The 15,996-nt window shown below is 44.2% G+C and overlaps 2 protein-coding genes across 2 annotated transcripts in view; one reads left to right on the top strand and one right to left on the bottom strand.

Annotated features, from left to right (window-relative positions):
• Positions 1–1,833: 1,833 nt before the first annotated feature.
• The window catches only part of pgbd5 (piggyBac transposable element derived 5), a 34,613-nt gene continuing 20,450 nt past the window's right edge, over positions 1,834–15,996 (bottom strand). Inside the window, exons 3-7 of the mRNA XM_079512352.1 lie at positions 15,706–15,840; positions 10,418–10,598; positions 6,708–6,905; positions 5,943–6,048; positions 1,834–2,065 (exon numbers count right to left, since the gene is read on the bottom strand). Coding sequence (XP_079368478.1) covers positions 1,870–2,065; positions 5,943–6,048; positions 6,708–6,905; positions 10,418–10,598; positions 15,706–15,840 — 816 coding nt within the window. The 3' untranslated portion in view covers positions 1,834–1,869. The remainder of the gene's footprint in view (positions 2,066–5,942; positions 6,049–6,707; positions 6,906–10,417; positions 10,599–15,705; positions 15,841–15,996) is intronic.
• On the top strand, positions 3,452–4,498 carry LOC306931459 (L-seryl-tRNA(Sec) kinase-like; the record flags this gene model as incomplete). Its single annotated transcript, XM_079512861.1, has 1 exon — positions 3,452–4,498. The coding sequence occupies one exon, from the start codon at positions 3,452–3,454 to the stop codon at positions 4,496–4,498; it is 1,047 nt and encodes a 348-aa protein (XP_079368987.1).

The following is a 15,996-nucleotide window of genomic DNA, read 5'->3' as shown; positions in this document are numbered from 1 at the left end:
TTTGGTCACATATGGTCAGTAGTAACTGGCTATAAGCCACAAAAAGCACCCCAGTCTAGGACATTTATAAGCCTTACAGTACTGTACGTGTTTCATTTTATGTCCTTGAAGTACAGTTAATCCTTCCAGTCAATATTAGAGAAAAGGCTCCCCCTACTGGTGGCTTGTACTGATGTCTTGGCAAAAACTGAAAATCTTAACAGGAAACATGGGCAACATTTTGGACTTTTGGTATGATAAATATTGCTGAGTGTGGCTTTAAGCCAAGTCTTATCACTAGCCAGGATATAACAACAACATAACGCAGGTCATTATGGCCTTATGTTTACATCCTCATTCTCGTCATTGTGAAACGCAAAAAATGGCAGCTTCACTTACTAAACAACAGACACACACCACTAAAGTTTGAAAACCCAACCAGACATTTGTTTTTTTTACAATGAACATTGACTACATCACTATCCAGAGGGTTAATGCATGCAGCGTGTGACAGGTCAAAGTCCTGTCACAAAGTTTCTGCAACAGGGGTCAAGGTCATCTGTCGTAGCACAGAAACCTAAATAGCTATATCTTCCCCACTGCCAGAGTGGTAAGTGTTAACACAACACGGGAGACCGCAGTCTCATTCTTTCACACTTAAAGGACCACTTCACCACTTTTCAACCTATCTTCATATAATACTGTAGGTCCTCACTAATAATCATGATAAAATGGCACCATTTTTTTCTACTCGGTCTGTGTCTCATACAAGGGCTGTGGGCAGTTCAGAGACCCGTCCACCAGTGACATCATCGTTAGGCAGATTTCTTTTTAAACACGATTTTTTTACAAACATTTTTAGATTTTTATTATCGTGAGAACAATGGCTTCCATTTTCGCATTGCAACTTTTCAGGAATAGAAAGCCTGCAGTTTCTATTAGCTTGGATTCCACATTGATGATGTCACTGGTGGACGGGTCTCTGAACTGCCCACAGCCCTCCTATGAGACACAGACTGAATAGAAAGAAATAGTGCCATTTTATCACGATTATTAGTGAGGACCTATTATATGAAGATAGGTTGAAAAGTGGTGAAGTGGTCCTTTAAATAAAAGTCAAAAGGTGAAAATGACATAATTTAGCGACATTTATTTTTTTAACCTCGAGTCATGACCATAGTGTTTACTTTTTTAATGTCCCTCCCTTTGCTTCCCACACCTTTGCTTATAAAACAACTCCCGCTGACAAACGCCAACTAAATCTGTGTGATAGTGGCTGTTACTTAGGCATGTGAACGGTCTTATAGTTCTCCACTGTGTACACTGTTAAAGATAATTTACAGTACCACAGAAAACACCCAGGGAGAGAGAGAGAGAGAGAGAGAGAGAGAGAGAGAGAGAGAGAGAGAGAGAGAGAGAGAGAGAGAAAAAGGTCTTCCGTGCTTCTCTCATGTCCCAACACACTTGGCACTGCTTCAGGATTTTGACATGAAGACTAACAAGAAAATGCTTGCATGTGTTAGTGTGTGAGTTAATGAGTGAGTGTACAGTAAAATCCTGGCCTGCATGTGATCCTTATGCTGCAGGTCTGAATTTGTGACAGAGTGATCTTTAAAGTGTATATACAGTATAAAGATGGAGGCCTATATGACACGGGCCACACAGCTAGAGAGAGAGAGTGTGTGTGTGTGTGTGTGTGTGTGTGTGTGTGTGTGTGTGTGTGTGTGCGCGTGCGTGCGAAACTGCGAACGTGAGGGGGTGAGTGAGTGAGTGAGTGTATGTACGTACTACGTATGCATGTACAGTATGTATGATGTATGATGTATGTATGTATGTATGTATGTATGAATGTATGTCAGTGCCGGTGCCTGTGCCGCGGACTGCTCCTCCTCACTGCGTGGGGGAGCAGTCGTCCAGGTCTAGCAGCTCTCGGACCAGTCTCTCTCCAAACTGCGCTCGGCTGTAACGCTTGACGGCATAGGCGTCCGACATCTTGTACAGGATGTAGGCATTGTTGATGGCAATGCTGATGGTCAGCCAGAAGACCTGCTGCCACGTCTTATTGGGCTTATGGAATATGAAGTACCTGTGGGGAAGAGAAATAGCATTTGCATTAGAACAGGTTACATAGAGTAGTAGTAACTACAGGACTGTATGTGTGTACACCGGGATTCAAACGCGCGTTTCCCGCATAGGACAGGACACCAAGGGCTCCATTTTCGTCACTGCTAAACCCCTTATCCCTAAACTTCTTTGCCTTTTTTTGCTATTTTGCTAAACATTTTTGAATAGTTAAAATGGCCAGTCTACAAGCTCACAACGTGTCAATGTAGATTGGCTAGTTGAACTATTCAAAAATGTTTTTCAAAATAGTAAAAAAGGCAAAGAAGTTTAGGGATAATGGGTTTAGCGGTGACGAAAATGGAGCCCCAAATGTCTATTGGAGATATTGCTGGGCTTTCCTAAATAATAATGGATTGCATTTTTTTTTGTGCTTTTCTATGCACTACATGCTTACTCAAAGTGCTTTACAATTAAATGGGCCATTCATTCATACATTGGGAGGTGAAGCGGCGAACAGTCAACGCCAGCGTCCTCACTTCCCACCTTCACACACCAATGCCCTCACAACCCCTCAAACCTGCTGCAAGTATATTGACAAGAGAATACACCATTTTTTTTAATGTTTTTTTTTTTGTGGCTTTTGCCTTTATTTTATATATTTTATGGAGGGACAGACAGTAGGCTGACAGCAAATAGGGAGAGAGATGGGGGAAGACATGCAGTAAAGGCCGTCGTGATCGGGAGTCGAACCCGCGGCACACTGCCAGACTGGATTACCAGCCAAGGTGCCTGGACCGCTGAGCCATGGCCCAGGCCAGAGAATACACATTTACAGTAGAATCTGTCTGTCTGTCTGTCTGTCTGTCTGTCTGTCTGTTTGTCCAGAGTCAATCTTGTAAATTGCTGGACCGGCAAATTTCTTCTGCCTGCTGCCAGTAGCCCATGTAATAGGTACCATTTTTCACATACATTTTTAGCGTATATTGTTTTAAATATTACACTTGTATAATGGATGGAAGTCAATGGCAGATCGGGCTGAAACCTTGCCCAAATATGGAGTAATTTGTTAGGATACGTCATAGATGACTGACTTCAGTTTCGCATAAATACGGAGTTCCATCCGTCATGCTGGAATTTGCACTCAATCGAGTGCAAATTTCTTGTGTTTAACCTGTTGTGTGCTCTCTAGTCTTTTTCATAATGTCATCTAGAAACACACAGCTGCCTCTGGATTTGATTCGAAGTCAACAAACACAACTCTTATGTTCGTGGTAATTGTTAATACAGTCCAGTTCTGTAAGTCTGTTCCTCCCTGGTATCTATAGGTACCTTTCAAAACCTTTCAGGCGAAAGGTACCTCTGGAAGCCACACCTCTGATGGGTGGGTTAGGGTCACATGATCAGTCACATGGATTTAGAAGATGCTGCGCAGTTGCGAGCATGCCTGTGTGTTCTGTGCGGTTTACCTGCAGCCGGAAAGTCCACTCTCGCACGACAAATCACCACGCTGGCCGCAGAGCAGAGACTGAGGTGCATTGTGGTCCCTTATGATGACCTGATACCCGGCGATGCGTTCAACGTTAGAGTCATGGAGGACGGTGGTCACGGAGACCAACAAAAGCAAACTCAGTGGAAGATGCATAGACAAGCAATGCTTCAGTGCATCGGGAAGTTCTTGGAGAACACCCGAGTGTTAGCAGACCCGCCCGCCTCTTGTCCGATAAATCGCGATAATTGGAGACGATGCATACAAACTGCGCTAGCGTCGCACACCTCTCGGCCCGACCCACTAGTTGTTCTGCTCGATGACAACTTCTACTATCCAAGCATGAGATATGAAGTGTACCGACTTGCTAAAAAGCATTCGCTGGGGTTCTGCCAGGTGTATCTTCACTCTCCTGTGGAATCGTGCATCAGTAGAAATCAACGTCGATCCGATCCATTACCCACTGAGGTGATACTGGAGATGGAGAAACGGTTGGTGTTACCGAATCCACAGAAGAATTTGTGGGAGAACAGCTTTGTCCTCAACACCACGAACCACTTGACCAAGACGGACATCCAGAAGTTGATGGAGTTCATCTCCTGTGCTCTGAATAACCCACTGAGCCCAACAGAGGACCACACAGAACAGAAGGAGGCTGACCGGCTGCGATGTGCCACCAGCGTGATACACCGAGTTGATGGAGCCTGTCGCCGCCTGGTCTCTGAAGCCGTTAAGAGTGCCAGGGAAAATAAAGTGTACCCTGAGAGCCTGAGGTCATTGGCAACAGACCTGAATGAATCCAAAAGGAGATTTCTTCAGACCATGCGGAAGCAATTCTTCAGAGGAGTAGCTGCCACCCACGAAGAAGACATTCATGTTGACTTTGTGGTGAACAGAGCAGTGGAAGGTTTTGATCAAGATAAAAAGCTAATATTATACAGATTCTTAAAAAATGAATGCCTCAAGTAACATTCAAGTAATTTTGTTCGTTAAATTATGACCGAGTGTTCAGGTGCATGCATGAAATCGAGTAGGAATTACGTTGTACCATAATCAATTTACATTGTCAATGTGTACCGCCACTCAACACTCATGACAAGAGCCATAAATAATAGCCTTAGACATGTAACAGTACAGTATGTTTTATGCTTTAGTTTTCCAGCTACAGTATCACACTTTCAGTTTGATGAAGATTTTTGAGATTCAGGTTTTCCGATACACACATTGATGTTTTCTAGAGTTTGGCCAGGTGTAATTTCAACAAGACGGGGTCTAATCGCTCACATGTGTATCTTAGTTGGACTTCATGTGACTTAATTATGACTTAAAGATGGATTGCCGTGATTTTTTTCCACCCTAAAACATGATCATCAAGTCTTATTGTTATATAAGGAGGTATCATTTTTTCAAAAAAGTGTACAGTATTTGTTAAAATGTTGTTTTTATGTGGGCACGCCCACCAGTTCATTAAGTATGCCCGGTTTGCCTGGTGGGTGGTGATCCACCTGAACTGAAGCCACAGCTGTAGTTGTATGATAAAGGGGGAGGGGTTAGGGGAGGGGCTGAGGCTGATAGTGTGATGTCACTATATTACTGTTTATTTCATTGGCCCCGTTTGACTGTCAAGGGTTCAGCCTCCAGGAAGAAACCCTAAATACAAAGGTAATACGCCATTGCACATAAAAACAACTCCAGGGTGTCTAATGAAGTACTGTCACCTCATAGACACATGAAAAACTGAAAAAAAAAAACATTTTGGGCGGGAACCCCTTTTGGTGTTTCCAGCATTCTGTTATACTTTAGCTATTGAAAAAATAGCAGATCTACAAGCTCATAGCGCGTCACCGAGTGGCGCGCTATGAACTTGTAGGTCTGCTATTTTTGAAAAATCGTAAAAATGCGGCACAAATCTTTGAATATATATATATTCTTTCAGAGCGAACGTTTTTTTTATTTCGACGTCAGGCCTAAATCGTATCTACAATATTTGAAACCTACACCTCCTGTAGTCACGATACTTGCTGAGCACATCAAAATCCCAGTATAGATTTAGAATAAGTCTTGTTATAGCACTTTGAAGTTGCACCGATCTAGTTTTCCATTGACTTACAATCCAATGTCTCATCATTTCCAAACTGCACACATACAGCATCATACACACAGTGAAATGTGTTATCGTAGAGTATAGTGTCACATACTTGCTGTACTTATCATCATATTTAAATGTGTTATTGTAGAGTAGTGTCACATACTTGCTGTACTTATCATCATATTTAAATGTGTTATTGTAGAGTATAGTGTCACTTTGCTGTACTTATCATCATATTTAAATGTGTTATTGTAGAGTAGTGTCACATACTTGCTGTACTTATCATCATATTTAAATGTGTTATTGTAGAGTAGTGTCACATACTTGCTGTACTTATCATCATATTTGCAGATGTAACTGAGGTGGGCAGCGAAGGCCTCAACAGCCAAAGGACATGGTATTTCCCCACTTTTCCTCTTAATGATCATACCTGCACACACACACATGCACACGCACACACACACACACACACACACACACACACACACACACATGCACAGACGTAAGCGCACGCACGCACGCACGCACGCACGCACGCACGCACGCACATATACAGTACACACACACGAACCAGAACCAGTGTGTGTCAATCAGACATACTTGACAAATGTCCTTATATTGTGTAATCTGAGGTGGATTATACAATAACACCGGCATGCTCAACGGTCAGTGGGCTCTGAACTGGATTATCGAGGATTAGGAGGGCTCGCTGATTGCATCTATCTTTTTGCATCTATAAATAGCAGGATGTTACCCAAATCCCCTCACACATAAACCTGCACAACATACAGTAATTCACATGAAATGCTTCAAATATGAAACATTTCAAAAACAGCATGTGGAAGCTTATTTGACTATAGTAATACATTCCAAATGTACAATTAAAAAAAAGTTTTAGAGCATTTTAGTTATGGCTGGGTTTCTCAAAGCAAGTATCTACAGTACCCCAATAAACAAATTAATTGCAAGACAATGAAACAAATAATAATACGTGCAACTGTAGCATCATCATAGCTCCGTGGTAAGTCAGTGAAACAAAGTCAACCTAAGTCCTTAATTTAAGTACAAGAAAGGTAGGGCGTCACTGACCTTGTTTGGTTGGGGAGTAAGCGTTGGTGAGGAACCTGAAGTGGCCCTTGTTGTACCAGCTGATGAGAGACATACTGCCTCGCATCATGACCCTTGATTGGCCCCGCTGTGCCGGCGTGGAGCCACAGACCAGCATGCACTGGGGCAGTCCCGTGCAGTCACTCTTCCGGGTGCTCAGGAGGCCACAGCAGTAGATATCTGGAGGGGCAAAGTGAAGAACGCACGCCACACACACACACACGCACACGCACGCACGCACGCACGTGCACACACACACACACACACACACACACACACACACACACACACACACACACACACACACACACACACACACACACACACACACCAAATAAACTCATTTTGTCTCTCAAAAAAAAATCTTTCTCTGCCAATATTATTGAGTTGCTCGTAGGACAGAGCATAACCGGTCTAATATAATAACATCATAATGTATTGCTGATTGGTGGATCTTGTTTGGATTGTACCTGCAGGAAGTCTGTAACGCTCAAGCCTGTCACACTTCGCCTGTCACACTTCCTGTACTCGCTTTGCCTGTAGCTTTCTATGGGCCAACCGAGCCTGTCACGTTTCATGTAATGCTTCCGCTCTTCATGTAATGCTGCCTAACTTAAGGCATCTTACTGGTCTTTACCTTCTACTTGCTACTGTTATTAATTATCTCTTTGTTATTGTTATTTCTGCTACAATGTTGAGAAACGGAAAACAAGGAATTTCACTCCTTGTGCTTGGATCTTGAATCTAGGGAGAATTTGAGAAAAAAGTATTTTCTAGATAAACTAATTTGAGCTTTTACCAGGCTGAATGCTCCACTCTAATTATGATTCATTGCACAATGCTGTAATGTAGATGAATGAGGACTATCCACTGTGCATTCCAAAACTGTCAAGGCCAACATTAGATTATTTTCCTTATTCGCCTGAGGTCAGTTTCCAATCCAGGGCATGATGTCAGCTTTTCCTCTATTGATTGGAAGACATCAGCTCAGCACTGCTCTCTAATGGGCAGAAGGAGGTACTACATCTAACCACTGGAGTTCTTACTCAACTAGACAAGCAAAAGTTACAAGTCACAAGTTACAAGTCAGTCAGTCAGTAAAAAAAGCATTGTAAAACAGTCTTTAGGGTGGTGTGCGTGTGTCTACGGTTGTAATGCACGTAACTCGAGAACCGTTTGCCCCACCGACTTCAACACACTTCGACACACGCATTCCACACCCCCGCAGGGAGTGTAGTGCCCGCATCGAGTCGGTCGGACCCACGGTTCTCCAGAACCACCACAAAAGGCTCTGCTCAGGCTCTGCCAGTGGGCCTGATCAGCCTAAATCCCCTCACCTGTGCAATTTCCAGCCTCTGCCTCAGCCATTTGATTGCCATGGCAACCCCCACACCTGCAATTGATTACTTAACCAGTCCACTTTTCAGTTTGCAGGACTCTATCAGACACAGGCAGACAGACAGATACAGATACAGAGATCTCCATGTGGGACACAGACAGACAGTTAAAATGGGTGCTATGACAACAACAGGCATTGCATACTAGATCTCCATATACAGTATGGGCACAAAAGGGACACAGACAGATAGTTAAAACGGGTGCTACTGCTATGACAAGTTGACAACGGGTATTATTAGGTTCCCAAGTTGCATCGTTCTCAAGTAGGCCAGAGGCCGACGGGCACGTACAGGTCTAGTAGATATAAAAATCACACTTGTGTGAAGTGAGGGGTGCTCTTATTATCATATACCTCAAACATCATCACATTCCGTGCTAAGCCAATCAAATCATCACACATGTCATTCCCTCCAATCACTTTTGGCGTCTTCACTTTTCTGCCCACACTATCCTCATTATACATGTGCTCAGCCAATCAAATCATCGCTATGGGGTGATCAGCCAATCAAATCATCGTGTTTGTGTTCACACAAACAGACAAAGCTGGGCATAGGGGGGACTAGCGCCCCGCGACATATAATCTTATGGAGGCCATATTGAGCTCCAATATGGCGGAGGCACGGCACGCTGCTACTCAAAGTGACTATCACAGCACGTCTTTTCCGGGACTTGTCAGAATCTAGGGTGCGTTCAACGAACGCATCCAGCCACTGGGGAGGAACTTACTGAGTTACTGAGGAGGAAGTGATGTCACTGAGGAGGAAGTGATGTCACTGAAGAGGAAGTGATGATTCTGACAAGTCCCAGAAAAGACTTGCTGCCAAGGGGCCAGTGAGGCACTCCAACGTTGAAGCACTGGGCCCTAGTGGTAAGAGGAGGGACTACAGGCAGACCCGTGGATTCATGACCGGGAAACCCCGTGCAGCTGGGCTTTAACATTGAGCGCTCGGTTGCACTTCCGCATTTGACCACCAAAATGTGGTGGTCAAATGCGGAAGTAGACGTTCTGAGACGGTCCTTCCGGGTGCTTCAAAACGCCACTGAGCAACTTCCACTGACATGAATAGCGGAGGGGGCGGAGCTTCGCGCCAGATCAGTCTCTATCCTTCTTTATACTCTATGCTTGCTGCAGGTGATTGCCTGATTGGCCAGTAGTCACTATGAGTGGCAGTGTGCTGTGTCTCCGCCATATTGGGAACAAAAATGGCAGCCGCCAGAAACAAAAATGGCAGCAACCATATGATACACATGCCCTTAGAGGTGAGTGCGGAATCGCCTTCGTGTTTGAGTAAATGGGCATGACCCCTCCTACTAGTAGTAGGGGATAAATAAGTACAGTTTTAGGCCCAATTAACCACACCAGCTGCAACTCCTTGCAACAAACAAACCACACCAATGCAACTCCTTGCAACATGCCATTGGGAATAATGTTCAGTCACAGTGCGTCCTTCGCGCCCCCAGAGCCGGAGTCTACCTTTCTATGTCTCTGGGTTTAGCCGCTGTTCTCTGTTATTCTCTAACTACCTTGCATTTGGAGGCAACACAAGACTATTACTCCACTATCTACCCTTTTGTCCTTTAGGCTTTTCTCCAAACAAAATGTTTGGGCAAATTAATTTGAGCTCAAAAGCTTGTGGGGAAATAAAGAATCACGACAGCACTATGTAGAGTTCCAGCTAAACAACACCGGAGTCATGTGCAGTTGAATTTTAAGGTGAACAGATTGTCTCCGTTATTCAGCCGCCCGCGGATGCTATCATCACACGGCAATTAAAATGAAAACCTGCGGGCAAACGAGGAAGGAAGGACGGCGAAGCCTGCAGGAGGAGACGATAGAATAGATGATGAGGGAGATTATAGAAGCTGAACAGCTGGGAGGGAGGAGGGTGCAGAGAGGGAGAGAGGGAGAGGGAGAGAGGGGGAGAGTCGGGCATGGGGACAGGAGAGGAGAGGGAAGTAAGGGGCATAATGAGACAGATTGAGAGAGATAAAGAGTAATTGTGTGTGTGTGTGTGTGTGTGTGTGTGTGTGTGTGTGTGTGTGTGTGTGTGTGTGTGTGTGTGTGTGTGTGTGTGTGTGTGTGTGTGTGCGCGCGCGCGCGTGTGCGTGCGTGCGTGCGCGAGCGTGTGTGTGAGAGATAACAGAGAGAGATCTATCTATCTACAGTAACTATCTATCTATCTAGTGTCTACCCATCTGTCCGTCCATGCTTTCGTCAATCTCTCTATTCATCCATCCATCCACTTGCCCGTCCGTCCGTCCATAACTCCATATACATCCATCCATCCCCATACCTTGTTTGCTGAACTCTGTGAAGAGGTTGAGACTGGTGATGGAAGGCCCAGTGAAGACGATGGTGTTTTTCCCAGAGAGGTTCTGGCAGAGCTGCTTGGCCACCAGGCTGTGGAGCTGAGGCTTGTTCTTCAGGGTGGACAGGCCGTCTGTAGACTGGCCCTCCTTCAGATGGACAGAAATCTGGAGAGAGAGAGCGAGAGAGAGAGAGAGAGAGAGAGAGAGAGAGAGAGAGAGAGAGAGAGAGAGAGAGAGACTAGATTAGAACATGGGCACATGTTTCAGGGATCAGAGAGACCACAACTTGATATCAGTTGAGTTTATTGAGATACAACAAAACGGTCAGTGGGGTTATTATGTCACATGTATGCATTACTGCATGCAGTCATGTGGACTTGTGTTGTTTGTTTGTTTCTTCCCTCCCTGTTTTCTCCCTCTTTCCTCAAGCCCGCGGTCATCAATCATTCCATCATCCCTCAATTCCGCCTCACCATCCCATTGGTCCTCTAATCTCCATTCATCCAATCATCTCCAATCACTTCCAAAACATACACCTGTGTCAGTGTTTCCACACCTAATCGCAAAACGGTCGACAGCCGCGCACGTCTTAAGCTGTGCGCAGCTTATTTTCCAAGTTTTTAGACAGCTGGTGGATGGAAAAGAAGCTCCACCTCCGCGGACGATTTGCGCGACGGCCAGATTCCCGGAAACGCTCTCCTCCGCGCAAGTCGTCCGCGGAGGTGGAGCTTAATTTCCATCCACCAGCTGTCTAAAAACTCGGAAAATAAGCTGCGCACAGCTTAAGACGTGCGCGGCTCTTTTATAAGTGTGGCAACACCTAGAATCTCTTTGTATTCAGATAATTTCAGACCAACCTGGTAGTGTGTTTGTCTCAGTGCTTTGCGCAGCATTTTCTGTTTCTAACAGGGAATGATAGTTTAAAATTGGGGTATCTGTTACATTTTCACACTTACATTTTGGTTGATAGTGTAGTAGGTTTTTTATTTTTGATGAGAGAAGATATTTTGTTCGGTTAATGGGTATTTGATTTTTTTTGTGTGTTTTGATTTGGCACTTGCCCTTTCTTTTCCCTTCTGGAATTTTGTTGAACATCATCCCTTAAATAAAACATTGAATTTACTTCATCCCTCAGTTCCAATCCATCATTTCACTGGAAACCATGTTATTGTCTTATCGTTCCCATCCGCCAAGGCAGATTGCATCTCTGGGGCAAGCTAGTTCAATTAGTTTACATTTGCAGGAAAACTGTTTTTTAGGTCAGTTAAATTTGGATGGGGAAGGTTTTGTGGCTGTTTCCACATTTTGGTGGCAATATAGTATAAGGCAAGAGACCCCCTCCCCCAGCTGTGAGGACATGACCAAAACCAAAAATTATTTATACCTGCTCATTAATTTGCTGTCCACAAGGACTTGTTTAGGTGATGTGTTTGATTAGGTCCGAGAGATAAAATAGCCTAATTCAACATTAACAAAAATGTACAGTTTCTTCCCCAAATCCTCCATTACTCTAATATCTAAACTAATTTAAACTTTATTCACTTTCAAGGTGCTCATCTATAATACAAGGGATTACATAGTTACATGTATTTGTTTTTACAAGAAAATGTTATTGACTGTTTCATAAAGATCAGTTGCGTTGCACCAAATCTTGCGAAAAGGCAGATTTTAAAAGCTTTTTTTTGCTCGATGCTATGATAACTGCACATTCTGCAATGTCTACCCTGCATAATCCATTACACTTACATGACAGACTGAAAGAAGATTAGATTTGTGCAATCCACTGTCCACCAATAAGCATTCATCACATGAGATGACCACTGCAACACACACACACTACACACGCACAGTCGCACACTCCATTAGTGTCCAGCGTATCTATCCATTGTGCCAATTTTGTCTATTGTTCATGAGCTGAACGAGCATTACGATGATTAGCCCCATCCACCTCAGGCACAGAGTTATTAAACTAAGTGTGTGTGTGTGTGTGTGTGTGTGTGTGTGTGTGTGTGTGTGTGTGTGTGTGTGTGTGTGTGTGTGTGTGTGTGTGTGTGCGTACAAGCACGTGCGTAGAATGAAAAACTTGCTAATGGAATCTCATTGATTCACTCCATTAACGTTTTATTCCTTAAATTATTTTCTCTCCCTTTGGCACAAGTCATTTAAAAGGGAGTGAATTTTAGCACAGAGACTGTACGTCCAACAAACAACAGAAGGGTAAAGTGTAGCCGTTGTGTGTTTTGTTGTGTTGTGTTTGGTGTGTTGATGTGTACTTTTTAAACCAGCCAGACAAGGAGGTGGGCCTTGTCTGGCTGAGTTGGGGAGATGTTGTAATGTTTTATGAACCTAAGCCAAGCAAGAGGATACAAGAGAACTGGCACTCTGAAGAGCCCGTCCACTTACAGTAATGGAAATCTCTACCAGATCCAATTCAAAAATGGAAAACATTTCACCGCCTTCCTAAGATTCATGTATCTATTTTTTTATTTTATTTTTTAAAGATATCTTTTTTGCGGCTTACGCCTTTTATTGTTTTTTATTTTGAAGGGACAGACAGTAGGCTGACAGGAAACGGGAGAGAGATGGGGGAAGACATGCAGTAAAGGCCGTGTCGGGCTCGGGAGTCGAACCCGCGGCACACTGCGACTGGATTACCAGTCGGGTGCCCAGACGGTTACGCCACCGCCTGGGCCAGATTCATGTATCTATTGATGGGTTTCTGGCAGTGGAGAGCCATGACATTCTGTATTTGTTCTGCTCTTATCTGTCCGTAGTCAATACTGTCTTTGTCTTCCAAAGCAAGAAAAGGGCAGCCTGTGCCTTCCACTCACAGACTTGTACAGTACATTATCATGAATATTCAAATATTGACGCAGAATACGCAGACCTGTCATAACAGGCCAGTTTATTCTGCATGTGTCTAAGAATAGGGCTGGCCATCTCTTGTCACAAAGAGCCCTAGCAGAGAAATGACAGCAGAACAAACAAGTTAAGATGGAGGGTCTCCCCCCCCCCCCCCCTCCCCCTTCTACATGAAACCCCATTGCATAGAAATCAGAGCTACAACAAGCTCACAATTTCTCATTGCAATACATTGTGACCTTGTAGATCTGCTAATTTGTAACTGCCCCCTGTAAAAAGTCTACTGCTTAGTGGTGTGTGTGTGTGTGTGTGTGTGTGTGTGTGTGTGTGTGTGTGTGTGCGTGCGGTGTTGTGTTGCTGCAGTGTTGTGTCTCAGCTGAATGGAGGTGTGTTATGTGACGTGTAACAGTCAGTGTTGCTGCAGTGTTGTGTCTCAGCTGAATGGAGGTGTGTTATGTGACGTGTAACAGTGAGTGTTGCTGCAGCGTTGTGTCTCAGCTGAATGGAGGTGTGTTATGTGACGTGTAACAGTCAGTGTTGCTGCAGTGTTGTGTCTCAGCTGAATGGAGGTGTGTTATGTGACGTGTAACAGTCAGTGTTGCTGCAGTGTTGTGTCTCAGCTGAATGGAGGTGTGTTATGTGACGTGTAGCCTCGGAAACCCAGACGTTTTTATTTCCAGGGAGAAAAAAAAAGTCTGGGTCCGAGTCCACTTCAATGCGGCATAGAGTAGCGCAAACATCGCTCACTCTCTGCTGATTTCTGATCGTCTGCACCTTTGTTAAATTGACACACACGCACACATGTACACACACACACTCCTCTCTCTCTCTCTGTCGCTCTAAGTAATTAGTCTCATGTCGCGCAGCTGCGCATAGTTTCTCCCGGCGGATCCTGCCGGGAGCTGCCTATGCCATGAAAAGCATAGGTGAGTTCCAGGCTATGTGACGTGTAACAGTCAGTGTTGCTGGCTGCAGTGTTGTGTCTCAGCTGAATGGATGTGTGTTATTCAAGTCCCTGTCTGGCACAGGACTGGAGGGTAGATGAAGGTTGTTGGTCTGCCTCACGCATGAAAAGGAAAAAACCTGTCACATTCAGACCGATACACTGTCAAATGGGAGTGTTAAATGAGTGTGTGTGTGTGTGTGTGTGTGTGTGTGTGTGTGTGTGTGTGTGTGTGTGTGTGTGTGTGTGTGTGTGGCTATGTGCGCGTCACATGTGTATACTGTATACGTGTGCACGCGAGCGTGTGTGTGAGAGAGAGAGAGAGAGAGAGAGAGAGAGAGAGACGTGTGTTTCAACAAAACAATGTTTGTGTTATTCAAATATTGTATTGTATCTATGCTAATGTCTTACTCAGAGGCCATAGAGTTAACAAGCAGCATTGAAAATATTCATGACAACAATTGGTCTCAAAAGGGATTTTATTCTTTGTCGTGTTGACAGGCGATGGACCAGAAAATGGAAATATGATGACATCAAATTAGACGTGGACTTGCTGAGGTCTTGTTTTTTCGCCCAGCTTTGTGTGTCTGTGTGTACCACGGAATGTGATGATTTGATTGGCTGAGCACAGAATGTGATGATGTACGATGATACATTTTACTGACTCAAATATAGTAACATATTGTGATGCTGTCAGAATTTGACATGTCCGCACACACACACGCACGCACGCACGCACGCACACACACACACACACACGCGCACACACACACACACACACACACACACACACTTAACCCATTTTGGGCGGGAACCCCTTTTGGTGTTTTCAACATTATGTTATAATTTAGCTGTTGAAAAATATGAGCTACGAGCTACAAGCTACGAGCTTGTAGGTCTGCTATTTTTGAAAAATCGTTAAAATGTGGCGCAAATCATTGAATATATATTTCAGAGCGAACATTTTTAACTAAAATATTTGCTTCATGGGGGGTCCCTGGAACTACATATTTTGAGATGGGGGTCCGTAACCCAATAGAGATAATTCTGGGGGTCCTTGACATGAAAAAGGTTGAGCACCACTGACATAGAAACATAGGTTTTTCAGAAAAATGTTAGGATTTAGAAGTCTTTTTTTTAATCGACCTCAGTCCAAAATGAGTTAATCCATTGAGACCTGGAACGCATCCATGTCACGTTAGCGTTTAACCACATTAACCATTAACCAATTTTGGGCGGGAACCCCTTTTGGTGTTTTAAACATTATGTTATAATTTAGCTATTGAAAAATAGCAGATGTACAAGCTCATAGCGCGCCACCGAGTGGCGCACTATGAACTTGTAGGTCTGCTATTTTTGAAAAATCGTTAAAATGTGCCTCAAATCTTTCCGAAAATTGTCATGATTTAGAAAACTTTTTTTTTTAAATTTCGACGTCAGGCCTGAATGAGTTAAGTGGGGTATCACCTGGCAGATGAATCCAGTGGAGGTGCACTGTCGGACCCAGAGGCTGAACTTCCTCTTCTTCCTCTTCCTCATCTCTCTCTCCGTACAGGTGGTGATGAAGACCGGATCTTCATCTATTAGTGGCTCGTGAAGAACCTGCAGTAGGACACACACATACAGGATTACTGTGTGTGTGTGTGTGTGTGTGTGTGTGTGTGTGTGTGTGTGTGTGTGTGTGTGTGTGTGTGTGTGTGTGTGTGTGTGTGTGTGTGTGTGTGTGTGTGTGTGTGTGTGCGTGCGTGCGTGCGTGCG

This window comes from Electrona antarctica, assembly GCF_951216825.1.
Source record: "Electrona antarctica genome assembly, chromosome: 10".
NCBI classification, from domain to species: Eukaryota; Metazoa; Chordata; class Actinopteri; order Myctophiformes; family Myctophidae; genus Electrona; species Electrona antarctica.
Note: the sequence above shows the minus strand (reverse complement) of the source record. Positions and strands in the feature narration are given on the sequence as shown.